Source organism: Momordica charantia (assembly GCF_013281855.1).
Source record: "Momordica charantia cultivar OHB3-1 chromosome 8 unlocalized genomic scaffold, Mcharantia_2.0 BLBB01000008.1, whole genome shotgun sequence".
NCBI lineage: Eukaryota > Viridiplantae > Streptophyta > Magnoliopsida > Cucurbitales > Cucurbitaceae > Momordica > Momordica charantia.
Genome location: NW_028275166.1, coordinates 21,473,490 through 21,486,018, shown reverse-complemented (window position 1 = coordinate 21,486,018; position 12,529 = coordinate 21,473,490). Strand labels below are relative to the sequence as shown.

Below are 12,529 nucleotides of genomic sequence, written 5' to 3'. Positions count from 1 at the left end.
ATGTCAACCTTTTCAGTATTGATATTTGGTTAAAACATTAATTGACCAAATCAAGTTTAATTTTAAAAACAAACTTAAGTGATAAAAGATGAGAAAAACACATTTTTCATTGTTGGATTTTAAAAACTTTAGTTAATTATCCATAACCGGGCTTGGGGAAATAAATTTAGCTCGTAACTATAGAGGAAAAATAGAATTGAACGTTTATGTAAATAGGAGATATGATTAAAAAATGAATATAATTAAAACAAGTTGAAAATGGGTGAGTTGCAATCTGAATGACCCTAACCTGTTCTCTTTCAAGATTGGGGAGCAGTACTCTGTCAATCTACAAGATTGTGTGATTACAACTTTGTAGAGAGAGAGATAGAAATGAATATCAAGAAATTTGCTGGAATTTTAATTGAATAAGATCAAACTTACAATTGAAGAATAACAAGCTGGAAAATAAAGAATGAACTTGAAATAAGCAAAGTTTAAAAGAACAACAACTAAAAACTTAAAAGGAAACGTAAATAAGCTGAGAGTAAAGTGTCTAAAGCTGAAAATGAACACTTGAAGATGATTAATGAAGTGAGGGAGCTGCTGTATTTATAGGGATTTCAAGGCGAAGGTTGAGACTTTCATGGAGAGCCATTGTTTTACAACATCTTTAGGTTAGTTTGTTGTTGAATTAGTCATCATCAATGCATGGAAGACACATGGAGCGGTTGGGGGAAGCTTCAAAACACACAAAAACTTCATTTTACATTCAGGACATTCTCGGAATTGGACAAGGTACTAGGCGCCTAGCTTGGATTTTTTCTGCACAAAATTGTAATTTCCGTTAGAAATAAACTCTAAATGATGTAAAAATATCTTATATGCATGTATAACCTAAGATAACTTCGAACGAAAGGTTTTAGTCACTAAAGTTAGCTTAAAATACGGTTTCTGAGTGTAAAACAATAGAAAATAGGACCTATTTAGTTTCTTTTTATCCTTGTAAACAAGAGAAATCAATGTGACAATGACTTTTTTGCATGGAGAGTTAGAGGAATAAATTTATATGATACGCGACAACTCAAGCGTATTGGACTACTCGAGCCACAAGCTTGTAGAACCATAAATTTTAGACCAATCATAAACGGCCACGTCATTATCTATTTTATTTAGGGATTAATTATATATTAACCCTAAATTAAAATAAAAATAAATTGACATTTAAAATATGTAATTGGATCATATGAGAATTGGGTTAGAATCAATTTGATTCACATACTTGGCCCAAAACCCAATTTACCTGGAGACCGGGTGGATTAATATTTAAATTTAAATAAATTTAAATCCATTTAAAGAATTGAGTTTGGCCCAAAATTATCCAAGTCCAATGGCCCACCAAAGCCTATGAAAACCTCTATAAATAGAGGGGACCTCATTCATTTTCAAGATCCAGAATTCATAATTGAGAGAATTTACACCAAATTGAATACTCTCTAAAGACTTGAAGATTCGAAGATCAACTTGAAGACTTTGAGACTTAAAAACTTGAAAACTTTCGAAGAACATATAACTTCGATCCAAATTCAAGAACAAGCATTTTAATCTTTACATCAAGTTCGAGAGAAAGAATAAGAGGATAAAGATTAGAGATTGAATCCACTATACAACCCATACAACAAAAAAATCAAAGTTCAACTCCATGAAATATAATTTCTCCGAAAATCTCGTGTGAACAAAGCTACTTGAACCCAATCATAGATGGTTTCAACCCGAAAGGTTAAGAGTTATAGGGATTATCTTTACCGTCATTACCTTGAACAGACAGAATACTCATTATGTCCAAAGGCAGAAACAAGCATACTCCGAGAATAAAAAATATGAATTCCTAAACTTAAATTAATGGATTTGGTAAATTCAATTTATATATTGAATATGTGACGAGCATTCTAAACCTTCTATTTTAAAGTAGAAGCGATTTTGTCTCGAATAAAAAAGTAATTTGGTTAGACTCACCCAAACATGCGTGCAAAATCACTTCTATCATATGACTTTTTGTCGTATACGTTGCCTCATACAATACGTCGGTTTTTCGTTGCTTGTGCAACCGGTGCGCATGGCATATGTCAGTTGAACGAACTGAAACTTCCCCAATCAACGACCTGTAGAAACACAACACGTGGATGGCCAAATACTGTGGGGACCGCTTCTAGACGACGCTGGAAAGCAAAAAGTCAGAAACGGAGACAATTTAACTTAATTGTAATTTAATTATGCACCACTTTTCTATAAACAAATATTAGTTATTTATTTATTATTAACCAATCCAAATAAACTTATTCAACCAACCAAACCAAACATCCGTCGCCGTTTCATCATTGGTTGCCGAACTCCGACACGTCATATGCTTGACTTGACTGCAAATATTACTTATTCGAAATTGTGGTAAGAAATGTCAAGCGAACATACGTTGGAAGGTCCGATATTTTATCGTAGAAGAAAATCGTTCTTCCTTGATTATTGACGATATGTTAACTTTTCACCGAAATTTCGTCGAAATGTCGAGGTTTTCCAACGACATTTACTATTGATATTTCACTTCAATTATATAACTAAAAACTAGATTAGAATAGAAATCATCATGATCAAAGCAAGAATAACTTTAACTTTAATTTACTAATTCAAATAATTTTTATGTATGTGTCCATGATTTTGTTCCGACATTTTCTTCGTAACGATATTTTCATAAGTATATTACTTATATATTTTATATATGATAGTCAAAAGTGATCGATTATGGGCTAGTTAAGCTACAATTAAATATTACTTATTATTTCTAAAGATTTGTATCAATATCCACAATTTCCGTGATTTTTCTCGAAATATCCATCAACATCAACATGTCCGTAAAATTGGGATCTCGACATTTTCATCGACATCGACATTTCGAACCTTGAGTAACTGCTATTTATTATTATTATTCCTTTTTTTAGAAAAAAAAAACTCCCATTTATTGAGCATTACGGGAATATTTTTTAAATGATGTATCAATATCATTTAAAAATAATTTAGGATCCACCAACATTAAATAATTATTTATAAATATAGGGCGAATTAAAAGAATATTTTCTTATTACTTGTTTTTCCAATTTCGTGAGTCTTTGATATCTTAGTCACCTATTTTGCAACTTTTCAATCTATTTTTATTCATAAGGTGGTCTAGTCTAAATTTTATATTCGAATAATGCCATGATATTAAAAAGTGGGAAAATCCACTTTTATTCTTCAATTTATCTAGTTGGTTAATCTTTACAATAAAATTTTCAATTTCATTAATTAGGACCATAAATTTTGGATATGTATTGTAATTTTTTTTTAATTGAACTTAGTACAAAAAAAATTTACCTTCTGAATTAATGAACCTAATTTTTTACTTGGCTTGATTTGCACTAAAATGAGCGAGTTTTGGAAAATTTCTAACTTTATTTTTGTTAAACTTAGTGGTTGAATCTGCTTTAACAAATGTTAAAAACTGCCATAATGAAAGCAAAGGTAAAATAATGATGAAAATAAACTAATCTTGCCATATTGAAGAGTAAAAATTGATTTTTCTTTAAAATATAACTGTTTTTTTTTATTTTGTTATTGATATAGCCACATCAATCACGTGTCTTAGTGTAGGTATATTTTATCTCATGTTCGTCCTTTCACATGGAGGTTTGAAACTTTATAGGTTTATTTTTCCTTTTTTTTTTAATATAAAAAATTAAAAATAGGCAATTCTGAGCCAGTCCTCAGATATTTCCATGACAAAGTTAAAATTGGCTAACAAAAAAATAATTTGTCATTAAATTAAAATGATAATTAATTGAAACAAATTAAATAAAAATTCATAATACTTCATGAAAAAATTACATGACCAAATAAGGAGTACTATAACTTCTTTTACTCAGAGAAAATAATTAGATTTATTTATTATTATTATTTTATAATAAATATAGGGTGATAATTTGAAACTCTAAATTCGAAGAGAGAGTAAAATGTCTTAATCAATAAATTATGCTTAAGTTGACAATTATTTTAAAATACATATTTATTTTTTGCCACTTTTGAAAATGTCTCCCCTAATTTTTTTTCTTTTTTCTAAAAAGAAAACACTTCATAACTCAAACAAAACAGTCATTAATGGCCAAAGAGGCCAACCCTTTTCTATCAAATGATTTTTATATAATTAAAAATGATTATGAATCATTAGTACTGAGAAAGTTAGAAATAAACAAAAATTTTAGAAGTGAGAGACAAAAATTTTAGACAGATGGAATAAATTTAGAAAGTAGATCAAAACTAAAAATTTCGAAAAACTTTAGAAAAGAGAAAAAAAATCTCAAAATTTAAGATGAAAATAAGATTAATAGGAGTAAAAAGTTGAAAATTAAAACAATAACCATTTTAATAACTAATTTTTATTAATTTTTTTTTAGTAGAAAACACTTGGGATCCAGAATCACTTAATTAAAAATCACTTATTTATTTTTGGCAAATATTTTACTTTAAAATTAAAGTGATTTGGGCTGAAATCAATCCCAAACGGAGCTTGAATTATTATATTTGATTTTTGAGGAAGAAGTTGGGTAACCGGTATGGAGCCGGCGAGAAGCGACCAACCCCCGTACGAGAGTCAGAGCGAGAGCACGTTTGAATTTTCAAAAACCCAAACTCCTTCAACGCGCAATGAAGCAATACAATATTATAAAGATAAACCAAACCAAATCCAAAACATTCCAAAACTATAGAAGTTGCTCAGAAGTTGGAACAAACAAGCAGCCGCCGCCTTCCCAATTCCCCCCTTCTTATTTCATCCCTTTCTTCTGTTCCTCTCAATTCTAAATTCCCACAAAAATGAAATCCCCAAATTTCATTGTCCTCCTCCTTATTTCCCTCTCCCTCTTCTCCCCTCCAATAATCAACGCCCACTTGTTCCCCAACGCCTCCGCCATCCCCTCGTGGCTCAACAACACCAAATGCCTTTGGGACCAATTCCAGAAGCTCAAAGGATGCCGCCCCGGCGACCGCCTCCAAGGCCTCTCCTCTCTCAAGACTTACTTCAAACACTTCGGCTACATCCCTAATCCCAATCCCAACTCCAATTTCACCGATCTCTTCGACGATATTCTCCACTCCGCCCTCACCACCTACCAGAAGAATTTCAATCTCAACGTCTCCGGCGAGCTCGATGACGACACTCTCCGCCAGATCCAGCTCCCCAGATGCGGCGTCGCCGATATAATCAATGGCTCCAGTTCTATGAACTCCGGGAACCCCGCTGCCCATGCCGCTTCCGGTTCTGCTCGCTTCCACTCTGTTTCTCACTACTCTTTCTTCCCAGGGAAGCCGCGCTGGCCGGCGGGTCGCCGGGATCTGACTTATGCCTTCGCGCCGGAGAATCAGCTCAGCGCTGAGGTGAAGGCTGTGTTCGGCCGGGCGTTCGGGCGGTGGGCGGCGGTGACGCCGTTGACTTTCACGGAGGTTCAGTCGTTCAGGGCGGCGGATATTAGGATTGGGTTCTTCGCTGGAGATCACGGCGATGGGGAGCCGTTCGACGGCGTTTTGGGGACTCTGGCGCACGCGTTTTCGCCGCCGAGTGGGCACTTCCATCTGGACGGCGACGAGAGCTGGGTGGTCTCCGGGGACCTGGGGACGGCTCCGGCGGCGGCGATTGACCTGGAGTCGGTGGCGGTGCACGAGATTGGGCATTTGTTGGGGCTGGGCCACTCCTCCGTCGAGGAATCGATTATGTTCCCGACGATCACGTCGCGGACGAGGAAGGTGGATCTCGCCGCCGACGACGTTGCCGGAGTGCAGGAGCTATACGGCGGCAATCCTAACGGCGACAACTCGACGACGACGACGATGCCGCCGTCGTCCGTACAGGAGAGGGACACGTCCAAAAACGGGGCTGCCACGCTGCTCAGCCTCTGGTGGGGCCCACTTTTACTTACTGCCGTTGAACTTTTCCTGATGAGATAATTATGCTTTTTTTTTTAATTATTTATTTTATTTTATCATAGCGCTGAGTTTTGGGTTGTTGGACGGTCTACGATTTTGAATGTCCACCAAATTAAGCCAGCCTCACCATTCGTCTATTAATTGTTTTTGTATTCTTTTTTAGGATATAAAGACATACCATATGGTTTGTTTGTACAGATTATTTTTCAATTATTTGTTGTGATCATCTATTTATATTGTACATACAGAATTTAAAGTGAGATGTTTTTGTGTGCTTGTTTGAGACTAGGGTTTACCAAAACTCATTGTTTGGCGTCTTCTAAATAATACACCATAGGATGTTAATGAGTTTTGATATAATTTATTGTATAGAAAGTGTTGATACAGAAATTTAGCATATCAAGATTATTGAAATTGTATCAATCTTCTATAATAAAATGGATCGAGAAAACCATAAAATAAAAAAAGAAAATTAGACACTGGTGTGGTGCTAGCCACGTACTCCGATGCTTAAGTTAGAATTGAAATTTTATGTGAAGCGTAGCAAATAATAGAGTTTGGTAGCGTACCTCATATTTTCCTTCTATTTATAGAGGGAAAAAAGTATTGTCAATAGGATATATTATCATTTTGAATATAAAATTCTCTTGAATTTAGAGAAAATCCTAAGGTAATTAGGATATCTGGTGTAGAATCAACATACTATGCTTTTGTTGTTAACTAGCCACGACCGACAATAGTTTTGAAATCCAACTTCCAACTCTGCTAGCAAGCGGTGAACACATATTCGGTGGAGGTTTCGTTTTTATAAAGATCACCTACATAATCTGAGTCACATATCCTCTTAAAATAAAGTCTGATACTTTGTAATACAATGCAACATCTGCCTACCCTTTAATGTATCTAAGGACCCTTTTAACAACATTTCAATGTTCTCGACCAGGATTCGTCATATACCGACTAACTACTCCCACTACATGTGCAATTTTTGGTCTGGTACAAATCATGACGAACATTAGGGTTTCCACTGTTGATACATACGATACTCGAGACATCTCCATTCGCTCTACTTATTGCTAGGGCTTATACTAGAGGATAACTTGAAATTAATAGAAATCAGGGTAGAAATTGACTTACAGTTTTGCATGTTGAAGCATCACAAGACCTTTTTCAAATAATTTTTTTGAGACAGCCAAATCTTCCTAAAATTTGCATCCCTAGAATCTTGCTTGTTTGTCCTAAGTCCTTCATTTCAAACTTCCTAGCCAATTGAGACTTTAATTTTCGAGACGATCTTTGTCAGGGCCTTGCAATTAACATGTCGTCAATATACAATAGCAAGTCAATAAAGTCTTTTTCACCAAACCTCTTGATATATGCACAAGGTTTTTTTGCATTAAGTCGGTTGCATCCAAGACTCACATAAAGGGATCAAATCTCTTGTACAACTACTCAACGCCTATTTGAGACCATACAAAGATTTGTTCAACCTAAAAATCAAGTTCTCCTTTTCGTTTACTTCAAAGCCTTTTGGTTTGAGCATATAAATTTATTCTTCAAGATCTCCATGGAGAAAAATAGTTTTAATATCTAACCGCTCCAATTGTAAGTCATGTGTAGCACACATTGCCAAGACTATTCTAACAGTAGTAAGTTAAACTACTAGAGAAAAGATCTAATTGAAATTAATACCTTCTTTCTGAACATATCTCTTTACCACCAATCCTGCACGATATCACTCAACTTGATCATCGTTGCTGTGCTTGATCTTATACACCCATTTGTTACCAATGAGATCTCTCCCTTGTGGTAACATGACAAGTTTCCATAGCTTCCATTTTTCCTGCATTATACTATCATCCACTTTTTCCTGCATTATACTATCATCCATTGGGTATCATCTGAACAGGTCATGCCTCTTGGAGATTTAATGGCTCTCCTTCCTCGGTTAGTAGATAATATACAACATTATTCTCCATAATATAATCAGATTGCAAACTAAGGATGGCAACGAGGTGGGGCGAGGCCGAGGGGGCCATCTCCATCCCCGCCCCCGTCCCTAAAATTTTGGGGGAGGGGACGAGGTGGGGATTCCCCGATCGGGAACCCTTCCCCATTATAAATATATATATATTTTTTTTTATTTTTAAATTTTAAATTTTAAATTTTAAATTTTTTTAATTATTTTTTGTTATTATTAGTATAAAAAATGAACAAAAACCAGCTACATGGGGTATTAGATTGAGTTTTTTTTTAAATTTAAAAAGTATTTATAAAATTAATATATATTAATATTATTATATAAAAAATATAGAAAAAGTAATAAAAAATTAAACGGGGCGGGTTCGGGGACGGGGGCAGGGACCGCCCCCCGTCCCCACCGGGGAACCTAATTGGGATTTCCAGTTTGACCCCGTCCCTAGTCAAACTGGGGAATCCCCGACCCGATCGAGTCGGGTACCCGCGGGTATTTTTGCCATCCCTATTGCAAACCGAGTGGTTTTGTCACCCGAACTAATTGAAGAGTCTCAGGTACTTGTAATTCAATTGATTATTGGATCTCGTGCACTGGTTCAACTTTATAAAAGTCGTCTTCAAATTCTTTCTTCATTTGTACTGTTGTAATTTTCAAGCTTTCATTAACAGTGCTATCATCTGCTACTTGTCATTCTTCCATAAAGATTACATCTCTGTTGATGATAACCTTGTGGACAGTGGGATCCCACAAGCGATACCCTTTCACACCATCATGATACCCCAAGAATAAATATTTCCTGGATTTTGGATCCAACTTTGTAGTTTCTTGGGCATTGTACATCACGTACATTGAACTTCCAAATGTATGGAGGTTTGAATAATAAGTTGGCTTACCTGTCCATATCTACATTGGTGTCTTTGACATTCATTGCAATTGACGAAGCACAATTCACTACCTAACAGGTGATATTCACTACTTCTGTCCATAAAGTTTTATCTGAGCTTGTAGCTCATAACATTGCTCTTGTTCTCTCTAGTAAAGTTCTGTTCATTCACTCTATCACTCCATCCTGCTAAAGAATGTAAGTGATGTAGTTTATAAGCTAGTTGTCTTGTTAAGTTAGCCGTTGGATAGTTAATGGTTTTAAATCAGTTAGTTAGCTGAGTTAGTTAGGTGGCTTCTTATTTAAAAAGCCATCTTTGAATTCTGTTGTGAGAGGAATCTATTGATTATTTTTATTCAATATTGGTTTGCACCAAATTGGTATTAGAGCCCTACTCGAAACTTATAACCTAATGGTTGGGAAGAACGCAATGACTTCCGACAAGGGACTCGTGGTGGATCCTCCGGCAACTCAACCTCTGTCACCAAAATCTGCCACTGAACATTTACTGTTGGTGGAGGATTCGCTGGGCGAGGTACATTCTAGTGTACAGACAATTCACGGACTGATGGAAAATCTTTCTAAACATCTGGAGAACATCGCAATTGAGCAAGAGCGGCTGTGTGACGATCTGGGTAATCGCGGCAGCCAGTGCAAAAATGAACGATTAAATCAACCAAGTAATCGATCAACAACTCCAGTAATGGCCCGAAATGCAGACGGACGTGGTTGAAGAATTCAAGAACTTCAACTAAGGGTTCAAGATTCAGATTCTTCAAGTGAGAAAGATGAATTTTTTCGTGGGAACCCCTGCTTTGACCGATTTGATTTTCATAACAGGGGAGGTGTTCACACCGATTTTCGAATGAAGATTGATTTTCCAACCTTCAATGGGCAGATGAATGTGGAGGCGTTCTTGAACTAGTCAAGAATGTCGAATTTTTTTTACTACACCAATACATCGAAAGACAAAAAGGTCGAATTGGTCGCCTTCAAGCTCCAGTCCAGTACTTCGACTTGGTGGGATCAAAACCAACCGCGTCTGAGTAAGCGTCCCATTCGGAGTTGGCCTAGGATGCTCCGAATGATGTAGGAACGCTTTCTACCTTCCAATTTTGAGCAACATCTCTATTAGCAATATCAACGATGTCGTCAAGGGAACAAGTCCATTGCAGATTACACCGAGGAGTTCCATCGTTTGGGGTGCTGTCGTCCACTAATTGTGCTACTAATTCTTCTATGTGCAAGTGTACACAATCATCGCAGCAAGTAATAAAAGTTCGAATCCAGAGAAACTAAATTCTTAAATACTCAATATTCGCTAAAAAAGTACTACAACAAGCAACATGATTCTCTTCCAAACAATAACTAAACAGTGCTAATAATAGAACTTTGAAAGAAATATCTTAATGCAAACACAAGGGGTAAATTCGTTAAAAGTACCAAATATCCACAATCACTCAGTAAGATCTTGCAAAAATAAAGGCGCAAGGGAGAGATTGAGTCGACTCTTCTGGGCCAGCCTAACTATGATGTAGCATTAAAGGAGTAAGTGCAGTGGTCAAACAGACAAGATGCTCTTCCAAACATCCCAGATTTTATGACCAAGGTAGGTCATGCTTATCTCTAAGTCACCACACTCTAAACTTAAGTAGACTTTAGCTCAAGATGAAGAGGTTCACTCCTCAACACATTTTTCCAAACATTGTCAAAGAGATATTTCAAAATGGTGATAAAGCACAACGAAATTAGAGTGATACACTACTTCAACTCAAAACACACTTCCATTAAAACAAGCAGCACGGTTACAACCCAGAAAATAAGTCTAGAACATCTCCCCTTACACAAATGGTTAGCTATACAAAGATGAGAAAATGAAGAAAAGGAGCTGAAGATCAGCTCCCAACTACCACTGAAGAGTCTGCTTCTTCTCTTTGCTTTCTCTAACGGTTCTTAGAGAGAGTTTCTTGGAGTAAGGGTGGACTCTTCCCAGGGATGAAAAGGGGAATGTTTCTTTCTCTTGTTTGTATTTATACCCCTCCCCCTTCAAATATTAGGGCAACATTACGGACCTTGGGAGACCCAGCTCTCTCTTTTGGTTAAAACCTCAAATTACTGCGGTAAATCCTGTTGGGCAGTCTTTTCACTGTCAGTTTGTCGTTTTCTGCTGCTTTCTGAATCTGGATCTGACGTTGTAGCATCGTCAAAGCTATAGCAAAATGCACCAAAATTAGCTTCATTGCAATTGACAATACTACAGTGTAGAAAGCTAGTGTTTATGATCTTTTTAGCACAAAAACAGTGATTAAGGGAGCAAGGGCTGCTATCTTTAGCTAATTTACACCAACATTATACTTAAATAACTCTCTATTTGGAGAGTTATCAGGCGCGGACTAATTTGTCTGAATCCGAAGATTACAAGATTGTCCGTGTCTTGGACGATCTACGAGAAGAGATCCTAGACCAGACGGATACTTAGCCAATAGGATTGCTTATAGAAGTCATTTCCATAGCAACCAAAATCGAAAAAAAGCTTGACCGAAAACGTGGTCGCACAGCATACCGTCGAGGATAAAGTTGTAGGCAAGGTTCCAAATGTCGATATCGATAGAAATGTCGAGATCCCATTTTACAGACATGTCGATGGACATATCAATGTCGACGGATATTTGGGGAAAAGTCATCGAAATTGTGAAAATTAATAAAAATTGTTTTAATTAGCAAATAAAACTTTATTTATAACTTAATTAAAATATAATTGATCACTTTTAACCATTATATGTAAAAATATGAGTAACTTATGAAAATGTCGATGTGGACAGAAATGTCGGAACAAGATAATGAAAATTGATGGAAATAATATGAATTAATAAATTGAAGTTCAATGTTGCTGTTTGGTTGATAATTGATAATTTATAATCAAATCTAGTGTTTAGTTACATAATTGAATAAAATACGAAATATTGATATATACACAAAAAAAATTATTAAAAATAGGAGGATAGTTTTGAAAAATTTGTAATTAAATTTGAAAAGAAAAATTGAAAAAAAATCAACCGGAATAAAAATAGGTAATGGAAAACATTGGAATAAATGTATAAATGTAAATAAAATAAGAAAAATTGGGAAAAAAAAAAGAAAAAGAAAACATACATGCCCAACAATCGAGTCATTTGACATGTCGACATGTAGACGTGTCGAATGACATTTAGTACAGTGGCTGTAGGTATTAAATTTTCCTCCTCTGACCCCTTTATCTTCCACCAGCATTGGTGGTGCTTCTACTTCTTCCGGCTCCAAACCAACTGATACCACCTCTAAGACTATTACACCAATTAAGACTCCTAACACTACCATCCGAAAAGGTGCTACCACGTATGCTCGACCAAATTTGGGTAAATGTTTTCGCTGTGCTCAGCAAGGACATTTATCCAAAGAGTGTCCTCAATGCCGTACAATTGCTATGATGGAGAAGGACGATTTGTAGGGTCTTGATGTGGATCCTACTTTGGATGAAGATACCACTTATCTGGAACCAAACGAGAGCAACTTGATTAATTGTGTCATTCAAAAGATTCTCTTGGTGCCAAAGGTGGAGACATCTACACAATGACATACTTTATTTCGCATACGCTGCACTGTTGATGGCAAAATATGCAATATGATAATAGACAGTGGTAGCA

The 12,529-nt window shown here is 36.0% G+C and overlaps 1 protein-coding gene across 1 annotated transcript; it reads left to right on the top strand.

Moving 5' to 3' along the window:
• Positions 1-4,753: 4,753 nt before the first annotated feature.
• Positions 4,754-6,245, top strand: LOC148209774 (metalloendoproteinase 3-MMP-like). Its single transcript, XM_088128339.1, has one exon. The coding sequence runs from the start codon at positions 4,879-4,881 to the stop codon at positions 6,004-6,006; it is 1,128 nt and encodes a 375-aa protein (XP_087984465.1). The 5' UTR covers positions 4,754-4,878; the 3' UTR covers positions 6,007-6,245.
• Positions 6,246-12,529: the final 6,284 nt, after the last annotated feature.